The 24042-nt window shown below is 47.2% G+C and overlaps 1 protein-coding gene across 9 annotated transcripts in view; it reads left to right on the top strand.

Moving 5' to 3' along the window:
• Positions 1 to 24042, top strand: part of STXBP5L (syntaxin binding protein 5 like) — a 779311-nt gene that overhangs the window by 448939 nt on the left and 306330 nt on the right. For all 9 annotated transcript variants that reach the window (XM_029578338.1, XM_029578339.1, XM_029578335.1 and 6 more), the window contains one exon: positions 1568 to 1635. In XM_029578338.1, the coding sequence (XP_029434198.1) occupies positions 1568 to 1635 (68 nt within the window). The remainder of the gene's footprint in view (positions 1 to 1567; positions 1636 to 24042) is intronic.

Genomic DNA, 24042 nt, shown 5'->3' with positions numbered 1-24042 from the left:
AAAGTGTTCGAGAATTGGTGTGATTCTCGGTCCATTCAACCGTCGCGCACCTCTGTGGCACAGATACTTTCGTTTCTTCAGGGCAGTCTGGACTTGGGGCTCGCGTATAACTCCATCAGGGTTCAGGTGGCAGCTCTGGGTGCCCTACTCCACAACGGGAATGATTCGCTGCTCTCCTCCCATCCGGATATTATGCGATTTCTCAGGGGGGTATGGCACTTGAAGCCTCCTTCTAGACCACCTTTTCCTTCCTGGAGTCTCAACCTGGTCCTCCGAGCCCTCAGTGGCCCACCTTTCGAGCCTCTTCAAGCGGCCACCCTCAAAGATCTCACATTCAAGACTATTTTTCTGGTAGCGATCAGCTCGGCGCGCCGCGTCTCTGAGCTTCAAGCGTTGTCTTGCCGGGAGCCATACTTACGCTTCACGGAGGAGGGGGTTTCCTTACGTACGGTGCCCTCCTTACCTAAGGTAGTCTCATCTTTTCATCTCAAATAGTCTGTCCAGCTTCCTTCATTTTCCTCTTCGGACTCCAGAGATCTTCGCAAGCTCGATGTCCGGCGCTGTTTGATGCAATATTTGGCGATCACCAATTACTTTCGGCTCTCGGATCATCTGTTCGTACTTTGGTCGGGCCCTAGGAAGGGTCGCATGGCCTCCAAGGCTACCATCGCGCATTGGCTGAAAGGGGCGATTGTTTCCGCTTATATTGGAGCCGGTCGGCTTCCACCGTTGGGAGTCAAGGCGCACTCCCTTCGTTCGCAATCTACATCCTGGGCGGGAGAGTACGTCGGTCTCTTCGCAGGAAATCTGCAGGGCAGCTACATGGAAGTCGCTCCACACGTTCTCGAAGCACCACCGCCTGAATGTCCGGGCGCCAATTTTTGGTTCCTTCGGGAATAGTGTCCTTCGAGCAGGGCTGTCTTCAGCCCACCCATAGGAGGGAAGCTTTGGTACATCCCACCGTCTGGACTGATCCTGGTACGTACAGGGAAAAGAAAATTATTCCTCACCTGCTAATTTTCGTTCCTGTATTACCATGGATCAGTCCAGACAACCCTCCCTATGCGCCGGTGAGGGGTTGTTCGGGGGTTCGCCTCTGCTCGACTGTACTCTCTGATACACCTATGATCTCCCAGGGGATTCAGGGGCTGTCCTGTGTTTCCCAGTTCTGTTTGCAAGTCCCCCAGGAGGCTCTTGTCATGGGACACCTATCTAGTGTGTTTCTCCTTTGCATTGAGAATGATTGGATACTTGATCCCTCCGCCTCTTCTCCTCTTGGCTTTGCTAGGCTAGTTACTGAGGTCTGAGGTAAGGGCAGTGAGGTTATATAGGACCTCCCCCTCCTCGAGTTTCGTTCTGACTCCATCTGCTGGACGGGGGACATAACCCACCATCTGGACTGATCCATGGTACTACAGGAACGAAAATTAGCAGGTTAGGAATAATTTTCTTTTTTAAAATTGCCTCTTTTTTATTAGCTGTCTTAATTTCTCTATATGATTATCTGTACCACAGCTGTGCATGCAGTACTAATGCAAATGAATTATTTTTTTGTAATTGTATCTAGGAATGGCCAGTTGGTGGAGGAACTTGGAACCTTGGAACACAGACATATCCTGAAATTATTATTACAGGGTAAGCAGACACATGAAGATTTTCATAAAATATATATAGTGAGCTGACACATTAGGTAAAAATGGGCCGAGGTAAAGTTTGTATGGCAGTGATCTGTTAACCTTTATATGCAGTTCTCCCTGTATCCACAAATCATGCTTCATGGATTGCGATTGGTACTTCAGAGATCATAATCAATGATTAATATTGGTCAGTTTGTGAGTAATTTACTGAGAAGCAGGTCCTTGGGATATATTGAAACCACAAACCAGAAGGAATCAAAGTATCTCTAATTCTGACTCTTCCTGAGTAGTATTTTAATGTCACTCATAAAATGCAAATAAAAATTCTGAGATCCACAGGTCATAATCCTGAATCTCTAATCCTGTGATCGGATTTATTTTTTTTTGAGGGGGGGGGGATCCCATCTGGGGATTCAAGGATTATTGTTCAGCAGTGAATTCTGAATAATATGGAGCAATTTGGACCATCTCTAATAAAAGATATACTTTATTTGTGCCTGTGCATTAATAAATATCACTTTTCTTTGTCATATGTTAGTTTTCTCCCAGGATAAGCAGGATGGTAGTCCTCACATATGGGTGACATCACTGGACGGAGCCCGATCATGGAAAATGTTCTGTCAAAGTTTCTAGAAACGTTTGACTGGCACACTGAGCATGCCCAGCATGCCATGATCCCTCAAGCCACAGGAGTCTCCCTTCAGTCTCTTTTTTTTTTCCATGCTGCAGTTTGCCTTGCGGTTAAGAGCTCTGTGAGAATTCTCACACAAATTTCCTCACGGAAACATCTTTAAAATTCCTTCAGAAAAATATTCCCTTATAGGGGTCTCCCATCGGTAAATATTTTTCTTTAATTCAGTGAGTAATAATCACTATTCCCGGTCGGTACCGTCCCACCGTTTTTTCGGTGTCCACAAACAGTCGACTGTTTTTGGGCCTCAACCTTTGCCATTATGGCAACAGGTTTTAGAAAATGTCCGGAGTGCCCCCGAACCATGTCGATAACCAACCCACATGATGTTTGTGTGCTGTGCCTTGGTTCGGCACACGACGTCTCTACTTGCCCAAAATGTGCCGAGATGACTCCGAAAGGTAGGCGGGCTCTCCTAGATAAAATGAAAACCCTGTTCAAAATACAACTAGTTCCATCGATGTCCACACAATCGTTGCCGGCAGGGGCATCGAAAAAAGTGATCGTAAAAACCCACCGGGAACATCAGAGTAGCGGTGACCATCCGTCACCGATTCCATCGAAGTCATCAACAACATCTACCTCTGAGCTGGGGAAAGACCGGGCCGAGCACCGAGGAAAACACTGGCACCGACTGGAATCCATGCCCGGTGCTGGCACAGACACCGCATCGACTTCGATAGTCACCGAGCCGCTTGCAAAGAGGACACGGGTAGAGTTGCTGCTTATACCCTCTACGCTGGAACAACCAAGGCATTCCCCACCGATATCGATGCCGGGTACTGAGCCCCCACACGGACCTGTGGAGGAGCCAGTTACGCCTAGCCTATCACCCCCTGTAGCTGCGATATCAACTCCAGCTTTCAGGGAGGAACTGGATGGTTTTATCCACCAGGCAGTGCTCTATGCCCTCCATGAACTACAGCCACCGGTGCCGGCCCCCATACCGGCATCGACACCGGAGCCATCAATATTCGCACCATTGCTAAGCAGGCTGGATACACTAATCGGTGCCCTGCCAACACAATCAGGTCTACCAATGCCAAAGCAGCCTGTGCAGCCACCGACGGACCCGATTCCTATTCCTGGGTCATCGGATGAAGAGGGCACCGATTCCAGTCCACTGTCACGGATGCCTCAATCGATGCTTGGACCATCAGGGCTCTCGGGATCGAGATGCCCGCGATTTCCATCGATGCCATCGGTGCCACCGCAACTGCCATTGATGCCACTGAAACATCCATCGAAGCCATCGATGCCATTGATGCCTTTATGTCCTACAACACCAGTCTTCCTTCCTCGTCCAGGATCTCAACCCAGAGACCTTCTCAGACACATGGGAAGACGTGGACACTGACTCTTCTACAGAAGATATTTTGTCAGAACCCTCTCCTCCAGAGGAAAGGAGAAAGTCTCCCCCAGAAGACCTCTCCTTTGCAAACTTTGTAAGGGAAATGTCAGAAACAGTCCCCTTCGATCTAATTACAGAGGAGGATACAAGACACAAGACATTGGAGGTACTCCAATTTGTTGATGCTCCAAAGGAAGTCATGGCTATTCCAGTACACAAAGTACTAGTAGACCTACAGCATCGACTTTGGGAACATCCCTGCACTGTTCCTCCAGTGAACAGAAGAACAGATGCAACTTATCCAAAAGAACATAAGAACAAGCCATACTGGGTCAGACCAAGGGTCCATCAAGCCCAGCATCCTGTTTCCAACAGTGGCCAATCCAGGCCATAAGAACCTGGCAAGTACCCAAAAACTAAGTCTATTCCATGCTACCGTTGTTAGTAATAGCGGTGGTTATTATCTAAGTCAACTTAATTAATAGGAGATAATGGACTTCTCATCCAAGAACTTATCCAATCCTTTTTTAAACACAGCTATACTAACTGCACTAACCACATCTTCTGGCAACAAATTCCAGAGTTTAATTGTGCATTGAGTGAAAAAGAACTTTCTCCGATTAGTTTTAAATGTGCCACACGCTAACTTCATGGAGTGCCCCCTAGTCTTTCTATTATCCAAAAGAGTAAAAAAACAATTCACATCTACCTGTTCTAGACCTCTCATGATTTTAAACAGCTCTATCATATCCCCCCTCAGCCGTCTCTTCTCCAAGCTGAAAAGTCCTAACCTCTTTAGTCTTTCCTCATAGGGGAGCTGTTCCATTCCCTTTATCATTTTGGTAGCCCTTCTCTGTACCTTCTCCATCGCAATTATATCTTTTTTGAGATGCGGCGACCAGAATTGTACACAGTATTCAAGGTGTGGTCTCACCATGGAGCGATACAGAGGCATTATGACATTTTCCGTTTTATTCACCATTCACTTTCTAATAATTCCCAACATTCTGTTTGCTTTTTTGACTGCCGCAGCACACTGAACCGATGATTTCAATGTGTTATCCATTATGACGCCTAGATCTCTTTCTTGGGTAGTAGCACTTAATATGGAGCCTAACATTGTATATCTATTAGAAGTGTGAATCGTGTGATCGATCGTCTTAACGATCGATTTTGGCTGGGGGGGGAGGGAAATCGGATCGTCGTGTTTTGTTTTGTTTTGAAATCGTTAAAAATCGTAAATCGGGGGAGGGCGGGAAAACCGGCACACCAAAAAAACCCTAACACCCACCCCGAACCTTTAAAACAAACCCCCCACCCTCCCGAACCCCCCCAAAATGTTTTAAATGACCTGGGGTCCAGTGGGAGGATCCCAGTGAGATGTCCCGCTCTCTGGCCACACCAAAAAACCCTAACACCCACCTGAACCTTTAAAACAAACCCCCACCCCCCCGAACCCCCCAAAATGTTTTAAATGACCTGGGGTCCAGTGGGAGGGTCCCGGCGCGATGTCCCACTCTCTGGCCACAACAAAAAAAACCCCTAACACCCACCCCGAACCTTTAAAACAAACCCCCACCCTCCCGAACCCCCCCAAAATGTTTTAAATGACCTGGGGTCCCGGCGCGATGATCCCGTATGGCCGGCGCCATTTTGCAATACGGCTTGAGTGCAAGAGGTAGTTCCCGGACCCCCGCTGGACTTTTGGCAAGTCTTGTGGGGGTCAGGAGGCCCCCCTAAGCTGGCCAAAAGTCCCTGGGGGTCCAGCCGGGGTCCGGGAGCGATCTCCTGGACGCGTGACGTCGGGAGCTAGGAATCAAAATGGCGCCGGCGCTACCTTTGCTCTGTCACATGATAAGGGCAAAGGGCCACCGGCGCCATTTCTCTTCACAGCAGTCGTGGCCAGAGAGAGGGACATCGCGCCGGGACCCCAGGTCATTTAAAACATTTTGGGGGGGTTCGGGAGGGTGGGGGTTTGTTTTAAAGGTTCGGGGTGGGTGTTAGGGTTTTTTTGGTGTGCCGGTTTTCCCGCCCCCTGTTTATCGATACAATACAAATGCCCCTGACGATAAATCGTGGGCATTTGTATTGTATCGTGCACTCTAACGATTTTGGACGATTTTAAAATTATCTGACAATTTTAATCGTTCAAAAACGATTCACATCCCTAATATCTATAGCATTGGTTATTTTTCCCTATATGCATCAACTTGCACTTGTCCACATTAAATTTCATCTGCCATTTCAATGCCCAATTTTCCAGCCTCACAAGGTCTTCCTGCAATTTATCACAATCTGCTTGTGATTTAACTACTCTGAACAATTTTGTATCATCTGCAAATTTGATTATCTCACTCGTCGTATTTCTTTCCAGATCATTTATAAATATATTGAAAAGTAAGGGTCCCAATACAGATCCCTGAGGCACTCCACTGCCCACTCCCTTCCACTGAGAAAATTCCTACTCTCTGTTTCCTGTCTTTTAGCCAGTTTGCAATCCACGAAAGGACATCGCCACCTATCCCATGACTTTTTTCTTTTCCTAGAAACCTCTCATGAGGAACTTTGTCAAATGCCTTCTGAAAATCCAAGTACATTACATCTACCGGTTCACCTTTGTCCACATGTTTATTAACTCCTTCAAAAATGTGAAGCAGATTTGTGAGGCAAGACTTGCCTTGGGTAAAGCCATGCTGACTTTGTTCCATTAAACCATGTCTTTCTATATGTTCTGTGATTTTGATGTTTAGAATACTTTCCACTATTTTTCCTGGCACTGAAGTCAGGCTAACCGGTTTGTAATTTCCTGGATCTCCCCTGGAGCCCTTTTTAAATATGGGGGTTACATTAGCTATCCTCCAGTCTTCAGGTACAATGTATGATTTTAATGATAGGTTACAAATTTTTACTAATAGGTCTGAAATTTCATTTTTTAGTTCCTTCAGAACTCTGGGGTGTATACCATCCGGTCCAGGTGATTTACTTCTCTTCAGTTTATTAATCAGGTCTACCACATCTTCTAGGTTCACCGTGATTTGGTTCAGTCCATCTGAATCATTACCCATGAAAACCTTCTCCAGTATGGGTACCTCCCCAACATCCTCTTCAGTAAACACCCGGATTCCAAAAACCACAACTGCCACTCAAGTCAGTGGTTGTGGAGTCAGCACAAAAGAAATCGAGAAGACTTTGTCCATATTCATAAACACCTCCTGGCAAGGATAAAAAATTCATGGACATTTTAGGCCGTAAAATGTTTCAGGGCTCAATGCTGCTGTCAAGAATTGCCATATACCAGCTCTACATGACGCAGTACCGGAGGAACCTTTGGAAACAGGGTCAGGAAGTAGCAGCCACTCTTCCTCAACAGCACCAAGACAGTCTCAATGCCATTTTACATAAAGGCCTTGAAGCTGGAAAGCACAAAGTCCATGCAGCTTATAATTCCTTCGAAACAGCCTCTCATATGTCAGCAACAGGAATCAGTGCCAGGAAATGGGCATGGTTAAAAGCCTCAGCTCTGAAGTCCAGGACAGACTGGCTGACTTACCTTGCACCGGTGAAAATCTATTCGGTCATAAAGTACAAGATGCAGTGGCTCAACTGAAAGACCACAACGAGACCCTGTGCCAATTATCCATGGTCACTACAGAGGTCCCTTCTGCCAGAAGGTCATCCAGAAAAGACCCTAAAAAGCCATTTTATTACCCACGCAGGTATTACCCACCTGCACCTTGCGGGCGGACAACTAGGCCATCTCAGAGAGGACATCCTCGGCAGCCTAAAGCATCCAGACCTCAGCCTCCTCCACAAACAGGCCAAGTATCTGGGTTTTGAAGCATTTCCAGAGAACAGCAGCCCCTCCACAAATCCAAAGCCAGAATTGCCAGTGGGAGGTCAAGTTCATGACTTTATGACCAATTGGCTCAACATCACCACAGACCAATGGGTTATTTCCATCTTAACCCAGGGTTACCATCTAAACTTCCTCATGGTACCCCAGGATTCACCACCCAACCCACTGTGAATACGCAAAGATCACACAACTATTCTAGAGTCAGAATTGTCCATCTTTCTGGGCGCCAGGGCCGTGGAACCTGTTCCCCGACCTCAGCAGGGCAGAGGATTCTATTCCCGCTATTTTCTCATTCCCAAGGAAACAGGAGGCCTCTGCCCCATCTTAGACCACCGCAATCTCAACAAATTTTTACAAAGAGAAAAATTCAGGATGGTGTCCTTAGGCACCATGCTTCCCCTTCTGCAAAAAGGAAATTGGCTCTGTTCTCTGGATCTTCAGGGCACTTATGCTCACATCCAATCTTCCCACCTCACCAAGTACCTGCATTTCCTAGTGGGACATCAACACTTTCAGTACCGGGTCTTGCCCTTCGGTCTTGCCTCGGCACCCCGGGTATTTACAAAGTGACTGGCTGTAACGGCAGCCCACCTACGCAAGAAAAGCATACACATCTTTCCTTACCTAGACAACTGGCTCATCAAGAGCCAATCCAAGCAAGGATCTCTCGACACTCTCAAGCTCACTATCAGTCTGCTACACTCCTTGGGATTTCTCATCAACTACCGAAAATCCTACCTGATTCCATCTCGCCTCCTGCATTTCATCAGAGCAGATTTGGGCACCACCATTGCAAAGGCCTTCCTGCCCAACGACCACGCAGACACACTCTCCAGACTAGCTATATCTCTGCGCACAAAGAAAACAGCCTCAGCCCATCAATTCTTAACGCTGCTGGGCCACATGGCTTCAATGGTCCATGTTACTCCTCTGGCCAGACTGGCTATGAGAATAACGCAGTGGACTTTGAAATCTCAGTGGCTCCAAGCCATTCAACCACTGTCATCTCAAATTCATATATCCCATCAGTTACGAACAAGAACAACTTGCTAACAGGTCTACCATTCCAGCAACCAGTTCCACAAGTCACTTTAATCACAGATACATCCTCCCTAGGTTGAGGAGCACATGTGAACAATCTTCAAACTCAATGTACTTGGACAAAACTCAAAGTAGCATTTCAGATCAACTTTTTAGAGCTTCGAGCTATATGTTAAACTCTCTATGTGTTCAAGGACTGCCTTTCACACAAGACTGTTCTCATACAAACACACAACACAGTTGCAATGTGGTACCTGAACAAACAGGTGGGCATGGGCTCTTATCTCCTATGCCAAGAAGCCACGCAGATCTAGGACTGGGGCCTAACACATTCCATGTTAGTTCGGGCCACTTACCTGCCAGGCATACAGAACGTGATAGCAGATCACCTCAGCCAACAGTTCCATCCCCAGAAGTGGTCCCTGGATCCTGTGGTAACGACCAGAATCTTCCAATACTGGGGTCAACCAACAATAGACCTCTTTGCATCCCAACTGAATCCCAAAGTAGACAGATTCTGCTCCCTGCACAGGCAGTGAAACAAGTTAGCCATGGACGCCTTTGCTTGCCCCTGGAAATCAGGCCTGCTATACGTGTATCCTTCAATACCACTGATAGCCAAAGCTCTCGTGAAGTTGCAACAAGACAAAAGGTCAATGATACTCATAGCCCCATATTGGCCTCGACAAGTATGGTTTCCCATACTTCTAGACCTCTCGATCAGAGAACCAATTTGCCTGAGCACAGCACCCACTCTCATAACTCAGGACCAAGGCATGTTACGCCATCCGAACCTTCAGACTCTATCCCTCACAGCTTGGATGTTCAAGTGCTAGTAGCTTCACAAAAGTCTTCCACACGAAAATCCTATCGTTCTAAGTGGAATAGATTTACCATATGGTGCACGCAAAAAGGAATAGACCCTTTTTCCTGCCCCACTCCATCTTTATTAGACTATCTCTGGCACCTTTCAAACTCTGGTCTCCAGACCTCTTCAGTGAGGGTACACCTGAATGCCATCTCAGCGTACCACAAGGGAATAGGAGATGCCTAGTAACAGCGCAACCCCTATGAGTAGATTTATGAAGGGTCTATTACAGCTTAAGTCCCCTTTACGGCCACCAGTCACTGAATGGGACCTAAATGTAGTACTTTCAAGTCTCATGCGCTCCCCGTTTGAGCCTCTAGATTCCTGAGATGTTAAATTTCTTACATGGAAAGTTCTCTTCCTAGTAGCCATTACATCTGCTCGAAGAGTTAGTGAGTTACAAGCACTTGTTACATACTCACCCTATACCAGGTTCCTACATGACAGAGTGGTCCTCCGTACTCACCCAAAATTCCTTCCCAAGGTAGTAGTTTCTGACTTCCACTTAAATCAGTCTATTGTCTTGCCCACATTTTTTCCAAGGCATCACTCTCACCAAGGATAACAACAAAGAATAGATGCCCAAGGGTCTTTTTCCAAATCTTTAATTGGTGGAGACGTATGTGATTAATTAAAAGTGCCCGACTCGCGCCGAGTTTCGCCACATTCCAGTGGCTGCCTCAGGGGCTTAAATGAGAGCACACTGAATAACTATTAGTTAATTCCAACAACATCCTTAGTACTCTGTACTAAGTGGAGACGGCACACGCAGAAACACGTATGCAGCGCCATTTGAGAATGGAACCGGGAGAAGCTTAAGCGCTACATTATTTATTCAAGATACATCTGTAATGCGGCTACACCTCTATTGCCTCTCACTCTGGAACCGGGGTTACATGCCCCAGGCTTCCATGAGGAATTGGATCGGATGATCCAAGAGGCCATTGGTAAAGCAATGAAGAGCTTCCAGCCACCATCGCCAGTACCGGTGCCCACGCCGGTCACCGAGCTAATTCCTATAGCGCTAGCACCGCTTCTAGGGAGACTGGACGCATTGATCGGTGCCCTTCTGCCGTTGGAACCAAGGACACCAGAATGTCCACTTCCTTTGGCACCAATTTCTTTGTCATCAGAAGACGAGGAAACACCGATTCCCATTCCACCGTCTGGAGTTTTACCACTGACTCATCCATCGATGTTGCCGGTTCCATCGGTGCCTCCTTCGATGCCGTCGATGCCACATCTGATACCATCGATGCCTAGACCTGGACCTTCGGGAATAACTCCATTTCTCCCCTTTGAAGATCCTCAGGAAGCTGGTGATCAACCTTATGATCCTTGGACTGATGATTCTTCCCAGGATACAGATGATCTCCCTTCAGAACCCTCTCCTCCTTCATTAACTTCATCAAGGAAATGTCTGAGACTATTCCTTTTCAACTTCAGACAGAAGATTCACAGTGTAAGATGCTGGAAGTACTCCAGTTCCTTGATGCTCCTAAGGAAACCATGTCTATTCCAATTCATGAAATCCTTATTGATCTGTTAAAGAGGAATTGGGAGCACACAGGCTCCATTCCGCTTGTAAACCGTAAAACAGATGCCACTTATCTTGTGCAATCAGCTCCTGGATTTCAAAGGTCACAACTGGATCATCACTCTGTGGTTGTGGAGTCAGCCCAGAAGAAAGCAAAGCGTTCCAAACCTTATTCCTCCATACCTCCAGGGAAGGAACAGGAAATCCCCAGATGCTTTTGGCAGAAGGGTATTCCATGGCTCAATGCTTATATCTCACATTGCTGCCTACCAATTATACATGACCCAGTATAACAGGGACCTGTTCAAGAAGATCCAAGAATTTTTTGAGTCTTTGCCAGATCAATTCCAGGATCCACTCAATACTCTGGCTCAGAAAAGCCTGGATGCCGGCAAACATGAGGTCCGTGCTGCCTATGACATTTTTGACACTGCTTCCAGAGTGTCTGCAGCAGGAATCAGTGCACGAAGGTGGGCCTGGCTGAAGTCCTCCGACCTAAGGCCAGAAGTACAAGACAGATTGGCTGATCTGCCCTGTGTTGGAGATAATCTCTTTGGAGAAAAAATCCAGGAGACGGCACAGCTAAAAGACCACCATGAGGCACTGCGTCAACTTTCCTCAATGCCTTCTGATTTCTCGTCTACCTCTAAGAGAATATTCAGGCGAGACTCTAAGCGGCCAGCCTACAAACCAAGAAGGTATTACCCTCCGGCTTCCCGAGGTAAACCTTCTAAACCTTATCAGAAAGGTCAGTCCAGACAATCCCGACCACAGAAGACCCAGCCTGCTCCTCAGCTGGGTCCAGCATCAGGGTTTTGACTCCTTCCTGGAGAGCATAAGCCAACCTCCTCTTCCATCTGTACCCGTTGGCGGTCGCTTGTGCCATTTTACCAACATTTGGCACACAGTCACCACCGACCAGTGGGTACTGGCAGTAGTTACTCATGGTTACCACCTCAACTTCCTGACTGTGCTGGCGGACTCGCCACCTCGACTCAAGTGGGGATCATCCGACCTCACACTCCTTCTGGAACAGGAGGTTTCAACCCTCCTCCAGTCCTGAGCAATAGAACCGGTGCCCCTCTCCCAACAGGGGCAGGGGTTCTATTCCCGGTATCTCCTCATCCTAAAAAGTCAGGTGGCGTTCATCCAATTCTGGACCTTTGCACCCTAAACAAGTACCTTCGCACCTTAAACAAGTACCTTCAAAGAGAGAGGTTCAAGATGGTAACTTTGGGTTCACTACTTACTCTTCTTCAAAAAGGAGACTGGCTATGCTCTCTAGATCTCCAGGACGCATACACACATATTTCAATCATTCTGTCTCATCGCAAATTCCTGCGATTCTTGGTCGGCCCTAGACACTTCCAGTACCGAGTACTGCCATTTGGCCTGGCGTCAGCTCCACGAGTGTTCAAATGCCTCGTAGTAGTTGCAGCCTTTCTCAGGAGTCACGGTGTCTATGTATATCCTTATCTCGACGACTGGTTGATAAGGGCCCCAACTCAGCAAGCCGCATTGATGTCCTTGCGTCTCACTCTCCATACCCTGATCTCCCTAGGGTTTCTAATTAACTATACCAAATCCAAGATAGTTCCATCCCAAACCCTCTCTTTTATAGGGGCGACCTCAGAATCGGGCTTTCATCCCAGCCTCTCTAGCGCATCTCTTGCAGACTCGAGTATTCTCCACTGCTCGTCACTTCCTCATACTGCTAGGCCACATGGCATCCTCAGTGCATGTGACTCCGATGGCACAACTAGCTATGCGACTCATGCAGTGGACTCTAAAATCCCAGTGGGTTCAAGCTTGTCAGCCAATGTCCAGCATTGTTCACGTTACCAAACAGCTCTGACTATCGCTGGCCTGGTGGATGGCAATACTCCATTCTAACTCAAGGCCTTCCAGTTCAGGCTATAGATCCTCAAATTTACCTTGACGACAGACGACTCCAACCTAGGGTGGGGTGCTCATGTCTGTGACCTCCAGACTCAGGGAACCTGGTCTCTAGAGGAAGCCAAACACCAGATAAATTTCCTGGAACTTCGGACAATCAGATATGCCCTCAGAGTTCTTCAGGATTGTCTCTCAAACAAGACCATCCTGATTCAAACCGACAGGTGGCCATGTGGTACACCAACAAGCAAGGGGGAACGGGCTCCTACCTCCTGTGTCAGGAAGCTGCACAGATATGGGCGTGGGCCCTTTCCCACTCCATTTTCCTCACGGCCACCTACTTGACGGGTGTGGACAATGTGTTGGTGGACAGGTTGAGCCACATGTTTTTTCCACACAAGTGTTCTCTCAACCCACAGTAGCGGACTCCATATTTCAACATTGGGGTTACCCTCACATAGACCTCTTTACAATAGTCCACAACCGCAAAGTGGAAAACTTCTGCTCCCTCACTCGCAGTCACCACTTGCAACCGAGAGACGCTTTCACCCTCTCATGGACCAGCGGTCTCCTCTGTGCATACCTTCCACTTCCACTAATATCCAAGACTCTCGTGAAGTTATGGAAGGACAAGGGCGTAATGATTCTGATAGCCCCTCACTGGCCACGCCAGGTGTGGTTTCCAATCCTCCAGGATTTATCAGTACGCCACCACATTCCTCTGGGGAACGATCCGCTTCTGATAACTCAGAACAACAGATGCCTGCGCAACCCCAACCTCCAGGCGCTATCTCTGGATGTTGAAAGGTTAATACTCCAACCTCTTAACCTTTCAGACTCTGTGTCCCAAGTCCTCGTAGCTTCATGAAAGCCTTCCAGAAGAAAGTCTTATCGTTCCAAATTGAAGAGGTTTACAATATGGTGTACATCTATGTCCTTAGACCCCTTCACTTGTCCCACAGTGAAGTTTCTGGACTATCTCTGGCACTTGTCGGAGTCAGGCTTAAAGACCTCCTCCATCAGGGTGCATATCAGTACGGTAGCCGTGTTTCATAAAAGTGGGGGGGGGGATGTTTCTATTTCGACACAACCCTTAGTAACACGCTTTATGAGAGGTTTGCTCTACCTAAAACCTCCACTGCGCCCTCCGGCCCCTGCATGGGACCTTAACGTGGTTTTGGGACGGCTCATGAAACCTCAGTTTGAGCCTCTCCACTCACGTGATCTCCGTTATCTCACGTGGAAAGTAGTTTTCCTTCTCGCTATCACCTCCGCTCGCAGAGTTAGTGAATTGCAGGCATTAGTTACCTACCCACCTTACACTAAAATTCTGCATGACAGGGTAGTGCTCCGCACTCACCCTAAATTTTTACCAAAGGTAGTGTCAGAATTTCATATCAATCAATCTATTATCCTACCTACCTTTTTTCCCAGGCCCCATTCAAACCTAGGAGAATAGGCTCTGCATTCCTTGGATTGCAAATGTGCCCTAGCCTTTTATCTAGACTGCACGTCTGCCCACAGGAAATCCACTCAATTATTTGTTTCTTTCGAAACCATCAAATTGGGACATCCTGTGGGAAAGCAGACTCTCCTCCTGGTTAGCAGACTGCATTTCTTTTTGTTACCAGTAAGCAGGCATTCCTCTACAAGACCATGTAAAAGCACACTCTGTTAGGGCCATGGCGACATCAGTAGCACATCTCCAGTCGGTGCCACTTACTGATATTTGTAAGGCTGCTCCCTGGAGTTCTCTCCATACCTTCGCAGCCCATTATTGCTTGGATAAGGCTGGCACACATTATTGCTTGGATAAGGCTGGCACACATCTTTGGCCAGTCTGTCCTACGCAACTTGTTTTCTGTTTAACTTCCCAACATCCTTCCAGGATGCTCTCCTTCCAAATTTCCACCCCTGTTGTTGTGCCTGTTGTTGTGCCTGTTGCACGGCTTGGGTACATTTGGTGCATTGTTCGGCATCCTCAGGTCTGTACTCACCCATATGTGAGGACTACCATCCTGCTTGTCCTGTGAGAAAGCAGAGTTGCTTACCTGTAACAGGTGTTCTCATAGGACAGCAGGATGTTAGTCCTCACGAAACCCACCAGTCACCCCACGGAGTTGGGTTCGTTTACATTTCTTATTTTATTTTTCGCACGTACTCTTTACTATAAGATGAGACTGAAGGGGGACCTCTGCTGGGTGCAGGGTCAGTGCATGGCTGAGCATGCCCAGTTAGGTGCCAGTCAAAGTTCTAGAAACTTTGACAAAAGTATTCCGTGATTGGGCTCCATCCTGATGATGTCACCCATATGTGAGGATTAATATCTTGCTGTCCTGTGAGAACACCTATTACAAGTAAGCAACTCTGCTTTCTCTTTGTTCCTTAGATTTTTCAGCAGCTAGTGAGCCCGTAGAGCTGACACATTGGGCTCTGGGGATATAATTAGAATTTGTCAAATACCACTTTTAGAAAAGTATCTCCAAACTATTAGGGGAATGACAAAAAAATATGAAAACAACTCTGCTCTCATCATGGGATGGGATCGAGAAACTCTGGCTAGAGGGTGAATACCATAGCTTGCTAGATAGGAGTCTTGGAGACTTTGTATTTAAAAGGAAAATTAAAAATAACCTCCTGTGTTTGATGATCTAAGGGGGGGGGAGTCATTCATCAAATCGCGTTAGGGCCTTATCGCAGGTGTTAGGCCCCCAACGTCCTCGATAACGCCATAATGGTTGTGATAACTCATTGCGAGATGCATATGCAAATTCTAATAATTTAGTCAAAAGAGTTTATGAAAATGAGAGGTGTTTAATGTTGCATGCAATAACGTAATACATGCTATCGCATGATTTAACTACACCTTTTTTCCTGGTGTTGTGCCCAAAACGGGACTTACAATATTTATCACCAATCCCATTTCAAGGGAAGGAGAGGGGGAGTGAGAGACAGAGCCAGCTTCTGGGGAGGCACGCATATTAGTCAACTTTTCATACCATTGTAAGAGGGGCCATTCTGAACTCAAGTCTCCCACTGTGTTTTGGGTCCTCACCATGGCCCAGTTGATAAAAACTCCTTTTGAGCCATTAGACTCTTGTGAGCTGAAGTACCTGAGCTAGAAGGTCTTTTTTTTTATAGCAGCCACATTGGCATGCAGAGTCAGTAAGCTGAGGCCCTAGTGGCTTAAGTATTTTAGACTAAGCTTTTTTTCATCATAGAATGTGTGGCTAGAACTACCCTAAGTTCCTGCATAAGGTAGTGTTGGACTTCCACCTTAACTAGTCAGTTGTCCTTCCAACATTCTTTCCCAGGCCACATATCCACAAAGGTTAATAAGTCTTGCATAGTTTGGATTGCAAAAGAGCTTTAGTCTTCTATCTAGAGAGGACTGAACCCCTTAGAAAGTCCACCCAGCTTTTTATGTCTTTTGATCCCAACAGATCTGGTACTGCTGTTGTCAATCAGTCTATTGAATTGAATAGCAGATTGCACCTCTTTTTGTTATGCCCAGGCAGATCTGACTCTGGATGGGTATGTCAAGACTTGTAGAATAGAGCCATGGAGGTGTTTGTGGCCCCCGAAAATCAACCTCCAGGGAAGAGATCTGCAAGGCTGCAATGTGAAGTTCAGTCTATACATTCACATCCCATTACTGTATAGATAGACTCGCAGTGTGGCAGTAGATTTGGTCATTCTGTACTGAGAAGTCTATTTGAGGTTTAGATTCTAACTCCATTCCCCTTGGGTCTATTGTTTCCAGGCTGCCTTAAGAAAAAATACGGATAAAATGAGGAATTTGCCTGTTGCATCAAAAACACTTTGCCTATTGGCATTGTTTTCTAAATGTCACACCACCCTCCCCTTTTTCAGTTGAACGCAACCTGTAGCTAGGTATTCCCCAACTGAGGACTACACCTGAGAAAACAAAAGTTGCAGCTAATCCAGAACACAGCAGCAAAGATTTTAGGAGAGTTATTGTACAAAAACCATGTGATTCCCTTGTTAATCCAATCGCATTGGCTGCCAGTAGAATAGTGGATCCAGTTTAAGATCCTGTCAGTAGTGTTGCAGAGGTGGACCCTTAGCCCAAGGTGGTGTTGGTACTACCTATGGGGAAACTCCCACAGGTCCCTACCATTGGGAGGTGGGTCCGAACGGGAAGCGGAGGCCAACTGGAGCTTCGCCAATACCAGCCCTCGTTCCCCGCAAGTTGAGCCCTTGGGTACTGGGGCCGGCTGGTCTTAGGCGGGCCTCTGTGTGGTTGATCCCAGAGAGAGTGTCCAAGGCAGGGTGCCAGGAAGCAGCAGAGGCGCAGGTTCTGAAGGAACAAAGTCGAAGGCAAGGCCAGGGTCCAGAAGCCCGGACAGACAGAAGCAGGCAAGCGATTAGGAACAAGGTTAAGTCCAGGCTTGTGAGTAGGCAGGTGCCTAAAAGTAGGCCAAGTCCAAAGACAATTAGCTGGAGACGAGATCAGGTTCAAGCTGAGGTCAGGGCAGGCGGCTGAAGACAAGGTCAGGTTCAAGCTGAGGTCAGGACAAGTGGCTGAAGACAAGGTCAGGTACAATTGAGGGTCAAAACCAAGGAATCCATCCAGAGAGTAGTCAGGTATAAGTGAGGGTCAAAGCCAAGGAATCAGTTCAAAGGGTAGCGGGAACAGGAAGCTGGAACTGGAACACAAAGACTGGAACAGGATCAGGTACTGGAACATGAACACTGGCACAGGAGCAAGTACTGGAGCAGGAACACAAACATTGCAGCAGGTACTGAAACAGGAACACGAACAAGCAGAAACTAAGTACATAACAGGAAGTGTGGAGACCTGTTGGCAAGGCAAAGACTGAATGGCAGAGCCCGCCTTATATAGCAAGGCTGAGAGACATAATCTGGGGTTGCAGGAGGGTTTCCCACGGCCCCTTTAAAATCAGCGAAGGTGCCCGCACACCTAAGGTGGGCAGGCCGGAACTAGGAGATTGCGGTGTCTCCCCTCGACGCACGTGGGGAGACCTGACTGGGACCGGAGCCCACGGAGCTGCCGGAGGAGCGAGGAAGCGTAGCAGCAGCGCAAGCGCATAGGTGACTGCCTACCGCTGACAAGGAGGAAGGGCCAGGTTTGGGACCTGGGCATCGGGGGTGAGTGAAGCCGGCCACGAGCCCTGCCGCAGCCGGGAAACACAACAAATAGCAAATGTGGTGCTGTATGTTCTGGTGCAGAACTTACATTCTCTGCAAGATGTTAGTTGTTACAACTGTGAAAGAACATCTGCAGAAATTTTGGTCAAGGGCATTCTATGTGGTAGCTCCTTCATTGTGCAAATAGAATGTTAAGAATTATTAGGAAGGGAATGGTTAATAGAACGGAAAATGTCATAATGCCTTTGTATCACTCCATGGTGAGACCGCACCTTGAATACTGTGTACAATTCTGGTCGCCACATCTCAAAAAAGATATCATTGCGATGGAGAAGGTACAGAGAAGGGCAACCAAAATGATAAAGGGGATGGAACAGCTCCCCTATGAAGAAAGGCTGAAGAGGTTAGGGCTGTTCAGCTTGGAGAAGAGATGGCTGAAGGGGGCTATGATCGAGGTCTTTAAGATCATGAGAGGTCATGAACGAGTAGATGTGACTCGGTTATTTACACTTTCGAATAATAGAAGGACTAGGGGGCATTCCATGAAGTTAGCAAGTAGCACATTTAAGACTAATCGGAGAAAATTCTTTATCCCAGGACAAGCAGGATGCTAGTCCTCACATATAGGTGACGTCACTAACTGAGCCCTAGTGCGGGAAAAACTTCTGTCAAAGTTTCTCGAAACTTTTGACTGGCCCTATGAGGCCACTGAGCATGCCCAGCATGCCATGATATTCTCTACCACAGGGGTCTCACTCTAGTCTTCGTTTTTCTGCGCTGCTGTCAGCATCACGGTTACCGGAGCCCTCTGAGATTACTCTCAGATTTTGACTAAAAAAAGTCATTTTTTCACAATCTCTCCCTCATGGGATCTCACTCGATTCTCTTCTTCACCGGCTGGTGAGGTAATCTAGCGTTTATTTTTATTAACAACGCTTTTTCGATTTTTCTCAGTCATCGACGGCTGTCGGTGACACTATGGCGTCGGGATTCAAAAAATGCCCGACTTGTAATTATGTTGATTACAGATCCGCATCTAGAATGCGTACACTGCTTGGGTGAAAAACACAACATTTCTTGCCAGCAGTGCCAAGAGATGACACCCAAAGGACAAAAATTGCGACAGGAAAAAATAGAACAACTTTTCTGTCTACAGTTGATTCCTTCACCATCGACTTCATCGAAGTCATCACCGGTAGGAGCTCCCAAAAAAGTTTTATTAAAAAAGCACCGACCGGACGGTTCGGAAGACAGATCCTCGCCCACACCATCGACTGCATCGATACGTTCGGCTACGGAGGTAAGGCCTCGACATAAACACCGTCATCGGCATGCCTCGACATCACCGACCATATCTTCCCACGATGAACCGAGCGAAAAATGCCTAAGCATAAAGACACCTCGATGCCTACTAGGCCTACCTCAGTAGAATCAGTTACACCACAGGTAGTGATGTCTCCGCCTCCACCGGTGTCGATTGCTTCCCCGGTACCACAAGACTTGACATAATTTATCAAGGAAGCGGTACTGCAGGCCATAAAAGAGCACCTACTGGTGACTACACCGATGCCGGCGACATCGCCGATGCCGGTGACGTCTCCCTTACCTACGACGTCACCGATGCCGGTACAACCAGTGCCAGTGACCGATATACTGCCATTGACGGCGCCGATACCGGGAACCTTCCTGAAGCCAGGAACCTTCCCGATGCCACAAGAATCATCGATGCCACGAACATCAAAAATTCCATCGATACCGATGTCGATGCCTTCTCTCTCTTCGGAGATTACATTGATGCTAACTACATCCTCTGTTCAAATATCGGTGCCTATTGCTACTACGGCGCTGTCTCATAGAAGAACTGGAATATCGACGATACCATCGACACATACATCGAAATCCTCGATACCATCGATGCCGCACACAACACAGACTATGCCGCTTCCTCCTGGACCCCCAGTGTCATCTGAAGCAGCATTGTATTCAGTAATACAAAAGAAATACCAGGATTTACTGGACTCTTTGCCCTCAAATCCACAGGAAGAGGACTCTTCTCCTCAGGACCCCCTACTAGGGCCCTCTGGATTGCCTCCTCCACCAACAACTGGGAAGACACTACAGGACACTCCAGATTATGACACATGGAGTGATACTGCATCAGATACTTCTGAAACCTTTATGTCTGATCCTTCCCCACCACACCCTAGGAAACAATCCCCTCCAGAGGATCTTACCTTCTCTACTTTTGTACAGGACATGGCTGACTCTATCCCTTTTAAGTTAGTCAGAACAGGATCTCCGCCATCAAACACTTGAGGTGCTACAATTTGTCGACCCTCCTAAACAAATCATGGCAATACCTATACATGATGTCCTCCTACAGCTTCAGCACCGACTGTGGGAACATCCCTGTTCTGTTCCCTCAGTCAACAAAAGGATGGACTCAACATACTTGGTTCAAGCCACGCCTGGCTATCAGAAATCCCAATTACCACATACTTCAGTAGTTGTAGAATCTGCACAGAAAAAGGCTAAGAGGACAAGAGTTCACTCTTCCAATCCTCCTGGAAAGGACAACAGATTTCTAGATTTTCTAGGAAGCAAGGTGTTTCAGGGTGCAATGCTCAATTCTAGGATAGCCTCCTATCAATTATACATCACCCAATACCAGAGAAACCTCTGGAAGCAAATGGAGGACTTTATCCCATCTCTTCCACAAGAATATAGAGAACCTGCACAAAACATCATAAATAAAGCTTTTGAAGCTGGTAAACACGCAGTAAGAGCTGCATATGATTCTTTCGAAACAGCATCAAGAGTTGCAGCTTTGGGCTTAAGTGCCAGGAGGTGGGCCTGGCTTAAGGCTTTAGACCTTAGGCCAGAGGTCCAAGATAAATTGGTGGACCTCCCCTGTACAGGGGACAATTTATTTGGTACAAAAGTACAAGAAGCGGTGTCTCAATTAAAAGAATATAATGAGACCTTACGACAGCTGTCCTCCCTCCCTCAGGACCCCACTGCACATGCCACCCACAGAACTCAAAGGAGAGACATGAGAAGACCCTATTATCGTCAAAAAAGATTTTATCCTCCTGCAACTAGGCCCAGACAATCCAGAACCCAACAAAGAGCACAGCCTCGTCAGCAGAGAGCACCTAGGCCCCAGCCTGCTACACAAACATGTCCTGTGGCGGGTTTTTAAAACTATATCCAGAGAACTCAGCCTTTCCATAAATCCTCGACCAGAACTCCCAGTAGGAGGCAGATTATCCAAATTTTACAACAATTGGATAACAATAACAACGGATCAATGGGTTCTGTCCATAATATCTCGAGGACACCAACTTAATTTCCTCTCAATCCCCACAGAATTTCCGCCGACTCACGGTCACCTCAACAAAATTCACATGTTTCAGTTACAAGTAGAATTATCCACCCTTCTGAAATCCAGGGCTGTAGAACCGGTGCCCTGGTCTCAGCAGGGCAGAGGATTCTACTCCCGTTATTTCCTCATTCCAAAGAAAACCGGAGGCCTACGCCCCATCCTAGACCTTAGAAATCTCAACAAATTTCTCAAAAATGAAAAGTTCAGGATGGTTTCTCTGGGCACCATGCTTCCACTTCTTCAAAAAGGGGATTGGCTTTGTTCTCTGGATCTTCAAGATGCTTATGCTCACATTCCAATATTCCCTCCTCATCGCAAATATCTGCACTTCGTGGTAGGCCATCAACATTTCCAATACAGGGTACTGCCATTCGGACTTGCCTCTGCTCCCAGAGTATTCACCAAATGTCTGGCAGTAATAGCAGCACAATTACACAAGGAAAGTGTCCATGAGCAGTGGCTCATCAGAAGTCAATCTCAACAAGGAGCAATAGCTTCCCTCAATCGAACAATTGCTCTACTTCACTCCATGGGCTTTCTCATCAATTATCAAAAGTCCCATCTCACACCGTCACACCTGCTTCAATTCATAGGAGCAGAATTGAACACCATCCTCTCAAGGGCTTTTCTACCCGAAGATCGAGCAGAAACGCTTTCTTTACTGGCAAACTCAATTCACTCACAGAAACAAGCAACAGCTCATCAGTTTCTAACCTTACTAGGGCACATGGCCTCCACAGTTCATGTCACTCCTATGGCAAGGCTCGCCATGAGAGTTACCCAGTGGACTTTAAGATCACATTGGATCCAAGCCATTCAACCACTGCATTCTACAATTCAAGTAACCCACCAGCTGCGTTCATCTCTACTTTGGTGGGCAAACAAGGACAATTTGCGCAAGGGCCTACCCTTCCAACAACCAGTCCCACAGATAACTTTAACTACAGATGCATCCACCTTGGGTTTGGGTGCTCACATAGACAATCTCCAAACTCAAGGAACTTGGACAAAGCTCGAAGCAACATTTCAAATCAATTTCCTAGAGCTTCGAGCTATACGTTATGAGCTACATACATTCAAGAATTGCCTTTCACACAAGACTGTTCTCAAACAAATAGACAACACAGTTGCCATGTGGTACATCAACAAACAGGGAGGTACGGGCTGGTATCTCCTTTGTCAAGAAGCTGCACAGATTTGGGACTGGGCCCTGAACCATTCAATGTTTCTCCGGGCCACTTATCTGGCAGGCATCCACAATTTAGTGCAGATTGACTCAGTCGTCAGTTCCAACCACACGAATAGTCCCTGGATCCCTCAGTAGCGACCAGGATCTTTCAACATTGGGGACAACCAACAATAGACCTCTTTGCATCACACCTGAATCACAAAGTGGACAAATTCTGTTCTCTACACAAACAGAAGAATCAGCCAGCCAAGGACGCCTTTGCTCGCCCGTGGAACTCAGGCCTACTATACGCGTATCCTCTAGTGGTTAGAGCAGTGGACCATGAACCAGGAGACCAGGGTTCGAGTCCTGCTGTCGCTCCTTGTGACCTTGGGCAAGTCACTTTACCCTCCATTGCCTCAGGTACAAAAACTTATATTGTAAGCCCTCTGGGGATAGAGAAATACCTACAGTACCTGAATGTAAACCGGTGTGATATCTCAATTGAGATCAAATGTCGGTATATAAAAATAATTAATAAATTAATAACTAATCAAAACTCTAGTGAAGCTACAACAGGACAAGGGGTCCATGATACTCATAGCCCCATATTGGCCTCGACAAGTATGGTTTCCCACACTTCTAGACCTCTCAGTCAGGGATCCCATTCGCCTGGGAGTAGCCCCCACTCTCATAACTCAGGATCAGGGTCGGTTGCGCCATCCCAACCTCCAATCCCTATCCCTGACAGCATGGATGTTGAAAGCTTGATCTTACAACCACTCAGTCTTTCAACCTATATCTCTCAAGTGCTTATAGCTTCACGTAAACCTTCCACACAAAAAAAACTACGCTTCCAAATGGAAGAGATTTACTTTGTGGTGCCAACAAACGAATATTGATCCCTTCCCCTGCCCCACGACTTCTCTTCTAGACTATTTATACCATCTTTCAGAATCTGGTTTCCAGACTTCATCTGTAAGGGTTAGAAATGTGAATCATGTCCTCGATCGTCTTAACGATTGATTTCGGCTGGGAGGGGGAGGGAATCGTATCGTCGCCGTTTGGGTGTTTAGAATATCGTGAAAATCGTTAAAATCGTGAACTGGCACACTAAAACCCCCTAAAACCCACCCCCGACCCTTTAAATTAAATCCCCCACCCTCCCGAACCCCCCCCCAAATGCCTTAAATTACCTGGGGGTCCAGCGGCGGTCCGCAGCTAAATCGGGGGAAGGGGGAGGGCAGGAAAACCGGCCCACTAAAACCCCCTAAAACCCACCCCGACCCTTTAAATTAAATCCCCCACCCAATGCCTTAAATTACCTGGGGGTCCAGCGGCGGTCCGTAGCTAAATCGGGGGAAGGGGGAGGGCAGGAAAACCGGCACACTAAAACCCCCTAAAACCCACCCCCGACCCTTTAAATTAAATCCCCCACCCTCCCGAACCCCCCCCCCCCCCCCCAATGCCTTAAATTAC

The sequence above is a fragment of the Rhinatrema bivittatum genome, chromosome 15 (genome assembly GCF_901001135.1).
Source record: "Rhinatrema bivittatum chromosome 15, aRhiBiv1.1, whole genome shotgun sequence".
In the NCBI taxonomy this organism is placed as follows: Eukaryota; Metazoa; Chordata; class Amphibia; order Gymnophiona; family Rhinatrematidae; genus Rhinatrema; species Rhinatrema bivittatum.
The sequence above is the reverse complement of the archived record's forward strand: the minus strand, read 5'-3'. Positions and strand labels throughout refer to the sequence as shown.